At 45.0% G+C, this 11,216-nt stretch overlaps 1 protein-coding gene across 1 annotated transcript; it reads left to right on the top strand.

The window, feature by feature from the left end:
• Window positions 1-5,993: 5,993 nt before the first annotated feature.
• APOLD1 (apolipoprotein L domain containing 1) lies at window positions 5,994-10,572 on the top strand. Its single transcript, XM_082498243.1, has 2 exons — window positions 5,994-6,011; window positions 8,155-10,572. Exon 2 carries the CDS (start codon window positions 8,160-8,162, stop codon window positions 8,898-8,900), a length of 741 nt encoding a protein of 246 aa, XP_082354369.1. The 5' UTR covers window positions 5,994-6,011; window positions 8,155-8,159; the 3' UTR covers window positions 8,901-10,572.
• The last annotated feature ends 644 nt before the right edge of the window (window positions 10,573-11,216 follow it).

Consider the following 11,216-nt stretch of genomic DNA (forward strand, 5'->3'; position numbering starts at 1 on the left):
CTGCAGGACACCAAGTGCTGGTTTACAGGGACCATCTCTGGCCCAGAGCAGTCTCTGTGGGACAGAACATTTGAAATTGGAGCATAAACCTAACAAACCTGGGGGACGTTGAACGGGGCAGGAGAGAGATAAAGAATTGCTGTCTATAATAAGTCACGTATTTTAGAGCAGGTGCCTGAAAGAGATGGACTGAACCAGCCTTTGGGAATGGTGGTTCCTTCTCCTGGCTCTAGAGGGAGCTTCGGAAAGTGAATAAACTGGCTGCGTGTGAACCTCTGAAGAGGGCTGAAATTAGGTGAGATGCACCCCTGTCTGAAGACCAAGGTAACAGTTTTTAACTTGGAAGTCTTTAGGCCGTTGTGTGTCTGCCATGTTTCTGCAGTGCCAGATGGGAAGGTTAATCAATGTAATGAATGCCATTATTTTGTTTTCATCAAAAAAAAAGGTATTGCAAGTGTTTAAAAAAACTGAGAGGAGACATGAAAAATTTAGAGTAGTCCAGGATTTGGTCTTCCATCACAGTCCAAACCTCTCAACTTTTGATTCATCTTCTTCAAGTGTAGCGCCAGGATTGTTGATAAATTCTCTTATTTGATGATGAAGGAATGCAACAGTGACACATGACTGAGAACATTCAAGGTCAAGTCAAATCCCCCTTTATAAAATTTGAGGGTTTTAAGCTGAACATTCCCAACACAAAATCAGCATCATTGGTAAAACTAGTATGCAGACCTGCAATGCAGCCTCAATCTATCCAAATCACTTTGTCTCCAATACCTAAATTTGATTAAAGTTCTCTTCTCTCAGTTACTTTTCAGTGAAATTCTCATGTATTTTTATGGATATTAAATATCTCGACTAGCTGCAAATTATGTACAATAGAACAGTTAGTTAATCTGAAGATGGAAGAGAAGAATTAAGATCAAATGAAAGCACGAATTCTAAAAACATACTCTTTTTTGTTCATATATTTAAAAACAAATACTAGAGTTCATAAAAATAGTAAAAAAAGTTTTCTTTAAAAAATTGTAGTCAGACAATGTCAATGCACTGAGAACCCATATCGTCTCATTTTTTGGTTTGTTTTTTTTTTTTTTTTACATTCTTGGTTCAATATCGGAGCAGATGCTTTTTTAGCACGACTGAAATCACATTGCCCAGCCACTGCCCGGGTAGCTGGTAGGGAAGTGCACAGGGATGTGGAGTGAACCCAGTTACTACAGCTTTCTGGCCTTGGTCAGTGACAAATACAGAGACAGGATCAGGACCTTTTCATTGTGCAAATACAAGATGATACCAAATCCAATTTTCCTGAAAAAAAGTATGTTTCCCTAGCCTTCCCCTCCACTGTGACCAATTGGTGAATTGTTGCTTGGCGCCCTCAAGCCTCTGAATTTAGAGTTTTTTTAGGTACCCTCAAAGCTGTGACTCATTACCTCACCAATGGCCATATCAGAGCAATTGAGAGCAAGAATTGAGGAGCAAGAGACAGTGAGAGTGTCTCTGTTAGGTATCATTAACCCAGACAGCAATCTGCTACCGGGAGGAGGCAAATGAGGGGGGCAGGTAAAAGCTCTGTCCTGTGCTGCCTGACACAGACACTCCAAAGATAGGCTAAACACTGCAAAATTAACAGTGGCAAAAGGCAATAAAAAGCCATGGACTTCTGTGCCTTGTGTTTGAGTTGTAGGACACAGGGAGTTGTTCTAGCCTGGCTCCCTACAGAAATGAGGGTTACGGAATGGGGCTGTTGGCAGTTTCATCAATCAGTAGCTTTTGACCTTCCTGGGCAATTACAGCCATAATTTGACAAAGCGGTCAAGGTTTCAAAGGCACCAACTTCTTGCAAGTTTCATTAAAGTAAGTAGTTTTGTAGATGAGAAGAATCCAGGCTCTTATTTCCTTAGAGAGAAATGTTGCAAAGTTACCTCAGCTATCAAGAAGTCTACAGGAAAAGAGCCACAAGAAACCAAGCTACTTAATTGCTACTTTTCACCAAGCTATTAGGTTTCTTTGCAGTTCTGGAAATACGGTAATAATTCTCTATTCGCTACAGTGCTTGAGGGTACAGCAGCCGGACTTGCTCGCTGCAGTGCTGCTGATGCCACTGCTGAGAGACTGAACAGAGAAAAGTCCTCCAGCAGCAGTGGTCTCAGCAGAACTTGCATATGGTGGCACTTAGTCGTACCAGCTGTGCCACAGGCAAAGATGGAGAAATATGGGCTAAGTGGGGACTTGTTCTTTTGTGTGTCAGAGAGAGAGCCTTACGCCATACAGCCTGCACTGAAACCTATAATTAAAGGTGGTAAATGGCGATATAAGCTGGTCTGTTTACGTCCATTGCAGAAATCCACTCTCCATGTCCAAATACATACTTGATCTCCGCAGACACTGCTGGCAGTGTTTTGACAAGGCAATTAAGGATGGTATTTTTGTAACATGAATGCTTGCTCACAAAGCAGGAACAGGCACAGTCAATGCACTTGGCTAATATCCTACTTAACTGGAACTTACAAGAGGTGTTTTCATCCCACAGGCTGCCCTGTTCCCCCACCCTGCCCTGCTCTTTGTAGCTTTCTCCAAACCCAGTTCAAGTCCCACACACACTCGTGACCAGAGCCCAGAGCAGACTGTCTCATTCTGGAATGCTTTCAAAAAATTAATTTGGATCTACTAGTAAGGTTACTAAAAGCTGATGTGGCCCTTTTTGATGTAATTTGCTTTATTTGTTTTAGTTTTGGCCTATTTGAGTCCCCACTGAATCTGAACAAATGTCTTGCTGTGAAGAGTTAAAATTTGTTCTTGATTCAACTGACCACAGGAAAAAGAAAAGAAAAAGAAACAACCAACTTTTAGCCCCAGGATCCAGCAGTTAAGTTTGAAAGTACCAAGCATGACAGAAATCCCCTGTTAAAAAGATTGTATTTGAATGTAAACTTACTCAAATTTACTCAATTATTTGATCAAAACAATGTTAATAAAGTAAGTGTATCTTTGAAACTCCAGCTTCAAACATTAGACATTTACATTCTAATGTTACATTGCAGTAGCTCCAAACAGCCCCAGAATAAACACTTCTGCTATATATCCCTTCTGCTGGAGAGAACAAGAGCAGAAAGACCAGTCCTTTCTGCCAAAATCCACTGGAAGGAAGAGAGCTGAGGCAATAAAACATCCTTCCTTCCCCTTGCTGGTCACCTGCTCCCACAAAATGCCTTCGGGGGCAGATTTTACATGGGTCTGGCTTCTGCCCATTTCAAAAGGATGCGGCTAGATGGGAAAGGGTGGAGCAGAGGGACCATTTTTGGCCAGGGTAGTTGTGAAACACCTGCTGTCCCCCTTCCACCCTCAAGCCCAAGAGCTTCACAGGCCAAGAATGAAGAGACTGCAGAAGCAGAGAGGTTGGACGAAAACGTACAGCAGGCAGGATGGTGAGGCCTCCGCTAGCTTGCAGGACTGCCCAGTAAAGGTCAGACCTACCCTACACATCTCGAGTTCCCTGGTAGCTAATATTACCTCCAAGCAGGCCTCTGGGACCTACTTGGTGACTTGGCATATGTGCTCACATCTGGGCAGGTGTGTTAACAGAAGTGAAAGTCTTTCAGTCGCTGGGAGGTGCTCAGAGAAGACATTCCTCTCCCATCCTGCTCCAACTCCTGCCTGCTAACCTTTCCTGGAGAGGGTCTCTCTAATTATCGGTGGGAGAGCAGACTGGCACTCTAACCAAAGGGATGCTTGTAAGAGTGTCAGCAGGGGCAAAACCAGATCACAGCATACTGCTGTAGAGCAGCTCTCTGGGAAATAATATTTCTTACTCTAATACACATTTCTTTTTTAAAATCAAGCTGACATCTGTAGCTCCTCGGGGGAATTCCTTACTTTCTGGGCATGCACCTCATTATTGGGATGGATTAGGGAGAAACATTCTCTTAAGATGGTGAAGGAGCCCAAGGATGATTCCTGTGAGAAACCATCCCAGGCTGAGACCAACATCTCACCTTGTGTGAAGTGCAGGTCTTTCAGTGTGCAGGAAACTCTGTGAGGGAATACTATAAAAAAAAAGTGAATTGTTTCTTCTGCACTCTAGTCATGTCCTCGCCCACGCACTGAGCATCGCAGGGGTTTCTGACAACATTTTGCAGCTGAGTATATTGAAAGAAGAGCACTGGGAAAGGAAGAAGAGCAACCAAAAATGTGTCATCTTCTCAGGCTCATTCTAGACCTTTTTTTTTTTTTCTTCATTATTTCATTTTTACCAAAACTCACTGTCCTAACAAGGACATCTCTGCTGGCACAAGTCCTACCACAGATGCAGTTACATAAAAAAAGTGCCTATTCTATTTGGGAATGTGGGAAAGAACTCTTGTGTCTATCAACTGCAAACTTTCACCAAGGCAGATGGGCTCAAATTCAAGTATATGTTTGCTAAAACAAAGGGAAGGGCTAAAGCACAGTTTCCTTCAGTGTCAAAACTCACCTTCCTGTTAACGTGCAGTATGTACAAAGTGTAACAGACTAGGATCGCTTATTTAAGCATCTTCAAAACAATGTTTTCTCTTTTCAGGTCTGTGTCAGATTGAAGTAGCTCTTCAATGCTATTTATTTATTTGTTCATGTCCTATCTCATGCGGGTCCACCCCTGACAAAACACTTGACATACTGTTTCACAGTCATTTTAAGATGATCTAAAACCAAGCTGCCACTGAAATGAATAATCCCAGCCTTCTCCTCTCCCTGCCTGCTGCCTCTCAGTCTTTGTCCCTTCCTAAGATCAGCTTCAGCAATTGTGCGGCTACGCATCTCACACATTCAACAGTAAAGCCTCGCCACTCAGTGACAGCTAAGTAGCTTTCAGATTAGCCAGGCCAGGGGGACACTAGGGCACAGTCAGAGGTTCCCTGTCAACAAAAAGACCTGAAGAGTAAGAATCCACCACCCGATGCCCCATCTTCAAGCACAACTGCTCAAAACAGATGCTTCTGGCATCACAGGCCCTGAGTCAAGAAGGACACATGCCACTTGATCTAAGGTGGACTGCACCACTCAGTGCCACAAAAAAATCCCTTTTTCCTTAACCTATCCAAAGAACCTGTCTTTGGTTAAAGCTGGCCCTGGCTCAGTGTGAAAGGCAGCACCAGGAGTGTCACTTAAGCTGTTCCTCCCCAACACCTTAATCACTCCCTCCCTCTGGCCACATCTGTATGTGGGTACAACTGTCAGGCAACAGAAGGCAGTAAAAGAGAGGATCCCAATAACCCTTGATCATTGATTGCTGGGCAGGCAACATGGTTGTTTCTCAGCCATCACGGTGCCCATGGTTAAGAAAGAGAGCAAAAACACAGGGAGATCACTCCTTTTACAGGCTGCTGCATGGTTTTGTCTACCCAGAAGGAGAAAGGATGGGAATTCAGAGCAATCATCTTGCTGTGGAGCTGCTTCCCTTTTATGGAGTGGAGCACCACTCCAGCTCTCACACAGCATTGCTGTGCTCCAGCTGGTCACACACACGATTGTCCCAAGGAGCTGGGATTTTAAAAGTACACTGGCCTTGAATGAAGTAGCTGGCTGGCTGATGCTCCACTGGCTGTAGACGTGTGGTGGGGGGAAACTTCAGTCATCAAGCAATTGGCGGCTCCAGCACAGAGTAAAGTCAGTTGCTATTTCAGGGAAAGGAAAGGCAACTGTTCCCTGGGGGGAATGACTGCACTAGCCCAGCGCCAGGAATAGGATGAGATTTTTAATTATTTTTTTTTCCCCCAACACTTCAGGAAAAGCGAACACACAATGTTCATTCGCAGGGATCGTTTCCTGAACATGATGTGTGCTCGCTGTCCCGCAGGTCACTTTCCAGTGTGTCACATCCTTCTGCACAAGGGAGAGCAGGAAATAGCAAACTCCCAGTATGAGGCAAAGCATTCCCATCGCAGCAATTGGTCCACAGGAGCTATAAATTGGTCTCCTCCAGAAACAGATCAAAATTTGTCTTTGGGGAGGTCAGCTGGAAACTAAAGGTAAGTTCGAACCAGTATTTTTTGAAGTCTCTCCATGTACTGTATTAGGAAAGCTTTTGCAGGTTTTGGACTAATGTATACCTTTATTGCTGTGTAGATTTTTCTCTAAGAGCAGGAGTTGGTTTTGCTTTCCTTTATGCTGGCATAAATCAGTGTATTCAAAAGACATGCATCACTGCATGGCTTACGCTATATATTGAATGACTGTTCTACTAACTGCAGTGAGATGGCCGTTGTTATTACCTGAGACTGTTCTCTGCATGAAAATCTGCAGAACAAATTGTTAAGAGGCTACAGGAGTTGATATATTTAATAATCATCATATTGATCTGTTGTTAAGTTATTGATGACATGCTCATTGTTCATTTCAATGCTGGTATACATTTAGCTTAGTGTTAGTCCTTGTGCTTTCACCTTCATCTCTGACTATATTGTAAAAAAGAAGAGGACACTGCCTCCAGTTAAGAAAAGCACAACATACTAACTGGGTCAAATGATGATACCAAGAGAGACTGAAGCTGTTGTTTTGAAGGGTATACAGGGAGGTCCTAAAGGATTCTGCATGAGATGGATTAGGACAAGTAGAAGGGAAAAAAAAAAATGCAGTGAGAATTATTTACTTACGTACTTCAGATAGAAAGACTCTCTATGGTAGGAGGTTTCCTCCTTCTGAAACACAGGGATTCTGCAGAATGAAAGCCCCAAGGCTTTAACTATACAGTCTGCTCATGTGAGGGATCATGCACCTCCAGTTCAAATGGTACAGAAGACTTAGGAGGGAAAAGGTAGCTGCAGCAATGAATAGTTTTTCTTAGTTGGCCCTAGGACAGGATCTCTCTGCTACAAAGGGTTATTTTGGCTATGAGGACATTATGTACTGCAAAAAGCTTCTCAGCTTTATGGCTAGACCTTGCTAGGTGCAGAGGCACCACAGCCTTGGGCACAGTGTGGTGTTCTGGAGCACAAAACCTCTGCTTCCACCAGATAACTAGTGATGGCACATCACTCCTGTTGCCTCCCTTGGTTTGGTTGCCCTGTATGTAGGCAGGGTTAAAGATGCTGGCTTCCTCTGTAAAGCACTTTGCAGCCCTATAGCAACCTGCAAATGCTTATTGGAACATTTCTTTCTACCCTTGTGACAAAGAACAGAGAAAGCAAACAGATCGCCTAGCACTGAAACCCTGAAGATTCACCCTCTAGAAGGAAAGACACTCTCCTGCTATCTTGCCAGGGGAGGTTGCCATACCCATCAGTTTTTAAGTCATTTCTATTCACAGGTCCCTGTATTTTCCCTGTTCCCCCATCCCCAAGGGAGTGTGCACAGAAACTGGGCTCACTTTTCTAAGGTACCCTTGATGAACCTTTTAAACTGGCCCATAGGCCTCCCTGCCACTGTCACTGGGGGTCCACCAACACAGGTTGGACTGAGCACCACAGAACAACAGTTCCCATCTTTGTCCAGACTCTGACGCCAGGTTACAATAGGAAAAATATGCTGCGGGACCTTGAGTTGCTTAGGCTTAAAGAAAGGAAGGATGTTCACAATACCCGTCTGAGGCGTCAACGAGCTTCTCACCTCCTAGATGGAAAAGCCAGACCTTGACTCCCCTCAGCAGCTTCCCTCTGTCCTCCTTTAATGGGAAGTGGCCCCTAAATAGCAACCTGGGATGGGTGGCTTTCACCTCCTCGGAGCCTGGCTTTTCTTGTGAAAGATGCCCTTGAATATTGCAGATCCTCTGAATCCCATTGTGAGGAAAACATATTAGTTCTGACAGCATTACTACTCTGGGCAGTGAGTAAATCTCAAGGGAATTTCTGTCCCCAGGGTTGGAAGAGACGTTTTGTGTCTTCACAGAGGTAATAACAACAGCACCTCTGATCCCAGCCCTTAAGATATTTCAGTCTTCTCAGGGAATAAGAAAAACTTCTAAAAGTTCCTCTGTCTGAAAATGTTCCTCTGTGTACGTGCGTGTGTGTGTACGTGAGTGTGTACGTGTGTGCAGAGAGCAAACCTTTCATGTAGCTGGGTGAAGCAAAAAAAAAATTGGCTGGATGCCATGTCTGAAGTGGTGGTCCAGGCTGAGCATGTCTCATGTTTTTTTTTAACATAAATCCCAACCCAGCCTTTTCTGTTTCTGGACAGAGGCCATGGAGAGAAACGGTGCTGCTTTTCCCCAAACACTAGACCCCACACACCACTTCCACGTAGTGCTGCTGGATCAGAGACGGAGGTTGCGTGGCCAAATTGCTCACCTTCACAAGGCGGCTCATAAACTCAACAAGCTCCGCAAAAGGTCCCTGATTGCCAATGTCAGCGGAAGCACCCTGACCGCCGCAGGAGCAGTCACAGCCATCGTGGGGCTGTCCTTGAGCCCGGCAACACTGGGAGCCTCTCTCTTGGCATCAGCTGTGGGTCTGGGCCTGGCCACTGCCGGGGGGGCCATCAGCATCACCTCCGATCTCTCCTTAGTGCTCTGCAATTCCCGGGAGGTGAGGAAGGTGCAGGAAATTGCAATGACTTGTCGGAAACAGATGAGGGAAATCCTCGGCTGCCTGGAGTTCCTTCGGCGGGGGCAGGGCCCGGGGGACCCCACACTGCGCCAGTCAGAGAAGAGGGCCTCCATCTCGCTGTACAACTCCATCTGCTTCATGGTCTTCTGTGGCTCCCACAGCTTTCTCGTGCCAGAATACACAAAGGAGGTCACAAAAGTGAGCCAGGCTGTGCTGAAGGCCAAAATCCAGAAGATGGCTGCCAACCTTGAGACCTGCACCAGGGCAATGGATGAAGTATGTGAACTTCTTGAGTCCAGGACAGAGGTTTCCCCATGCACAAGGAGACTCAACTTGGGTGCTAAAACCACTGCTGAGATCCCGAGACCATCCAGCTGAAACAGTGTTTGACCCATACTTAAAACTGGTCTCTGAGACATCACATTATTAATTGTCACCATTAGCACTGCTACCTGTTACTATCATAATATTGGTGGTGGTAATCCACACAGGTGCGCACATCTCTTATGTGCCATATCTATATCTGAACACAAACTCCTTCCTGATAGGAAGCTAAAGCTTCCAGACACATACACCGCCTACTGACAGTAGCCACCTGATTCATGTTGGAGGTTATGATGGACACGTGGACTATTGTGTACACAGCAGTAGATCCCAGAGCCTGAAGACAGGGGTAGGTGCCTGTTCCTCAGACCCATATTTCCCCAGCCATCTCCCTGGCTCTGCTTCCCCAAGGCAGCAAAAAGAAGTGGGTCAGGAGGCTGATGGAATCCCTGCAGTCCTGGTCTTATGAATCCTATCAGGGCTTATGAATCTATGACTGGTAAAAGGACTGGGGTACCCTCAAAAAAACAGCAGCTGCCAATTTCCAGTAAAGTTCCATTACTGAGGTACCTCTGGAAAGGCTGTTGAAGGAAGCAGCTCCAGATATGTAAGACTGTACAGATGTCTCATCATCCCAGGGTGAAATAGCAGGGCCAGAAATTGTTATCCCTTTTGAAGAAACCTCTCCAGGCTGAGAACTGTGATGTTTGTGTTCTATTTATTTACATAGGATTATTTTAAGGTTTTGATATCGTATTTAAAGATGTACATTTTTTCTCTTTTAAAAAGGAGGCCTCTGCTCCAAAGGAAATCAGCTGTTCTTGGAGGCAAAGCAAGTCTGTGGCATGTGAGAGCAAGTTACCCGTTCTTCGGCTATGAGGGAGGGCAAGTCCCTGTAGGAAAAGGAAAGCATGGCCTGAATGCTGGTAGTTATAAAACTGGTAAAACGCAGTCAACCAGTGACAGATCTTAGGAACCAAAAGAGGGAGAAGGACAGGTCAGTGACCCCGGGACCAGAGCCTGCCTCAGGGCACTAGTGGAAGAAAGCAGTTATATCTCTTGCAGCAGGAAGGGAAGCGTAGGTTGGCGTTACTGGTCTGAGCTGGAACCCAGCTGTGATGGGAGCACATCTGAGAGGTGGAGGTGCCACTCTCCATGCAGTCAAGCAGCCCGTGAGACCCATAGTGGTTTGTCCATGAGGGTGGAGGCAGCACTTATGGAGAGCTACCCATACTCCTAGCAATGCTTGCTCGGGTAAGCTTAACATTAGAGATATATATACTGGTACTAATACTCCAGAGGGGTGCAGAGGAGTAGGATGATTCAGTGGCAGAGCACTTACAAAGGACTAGGACCCTGTTTCAAGTGACTGCTCTGATAAATATGTCCTTTGTGATTTTGACCCCTCAGTGCCTCAGTTCTCTGTCTAAAAATGGGGATAGTAGCACTTCCCTACCTCACAATGATGTTTCTGGGACAAATATTGCCAAGTGCTCAAGTACTGTGATGATGGGGATGATGTCAGTCCCTTGAAGAGGTACAATGAAGAGACCCTGGAAACTAGCTTGAGACAACTAGATGAGTTAATGCAGGGATAATTCCACCTCCACAAGTAGGCCCCAGTGGATAAGGTAAACTTCCCTGCAGACGCACGAATCAAAATGATCAGAAAACTCACTTGGTAATTCTGTAATGCTGAGCAAAATCTTAGGAAGGACAACACTACATTTCACAAAGCTTTAATCCTTGTCCTTTTTGTCTCTTCCGCTCATGACATCAACATTTGTTTTTACACATAAAAAGAAAAAAAGCTTTGGTCCCTCAGAGTGTGACTCAGATGCCTGTAATGCCAATGCCTGTTTGCCAGAAATGAAGTACACTGCTAGTTCAATTAAATTAATATGAAGCACTTTTGTGTCAGCGTCTCTCTGCACACCTGCATGTGATCACACTCCTGCCCCCTGGCTCACTCTGCTCAATTTCACGCTCCAGACACTGGAGCCAGGGAATCCATAGGAGCAGCTGGATGCATTCAAAAGGGGTAAATGAAAAGTGAGTTCATCAGCTCCGTGCCACACAGCTGGCATTTGTGTATAAGTGTGTTTAAGTCTGTGTGAGTGCATACCCCAGTGTGCAAATTAGACCATGTACACTGTGGATGCTGATCTCTGACATGCAAACACTGAGGTGCATATGTGTGAGCAGGTAAGTGTGTTTTTGGCATGTGAACTGCACACTACGCAAACGCAGACATGATGATAAATTTTCCTTAGTATATCCAGCATATCACCAGCTAACTCTACCAGATCAGTTAGGACCTAACTACACATCCGAGATGGCTGGTTTTATCATCACAGAGAAAATTATAAA

Source organism: Vanellus vanellus (assembly GCF_965231255.1).
Source record: "Vanellus vanellus genome assembly, chromosome: 1".
NCBI classification, from domain to species: Eukaryota; Metazoa; Chordata; class Aves; order Charadriiformes; family Charadriidae; genus Vanellus; species Vanellus vanellus.

What these genes read in the sequence shown, in the direction of transcription:
- APOLD1 (XM_082498243.1), top strand. Translation starts at nt 8,160, where the DNA reads ATGGAGAGAAACGGTGCTGCTTTTCCCCAAACACTAGACCCCACACAC.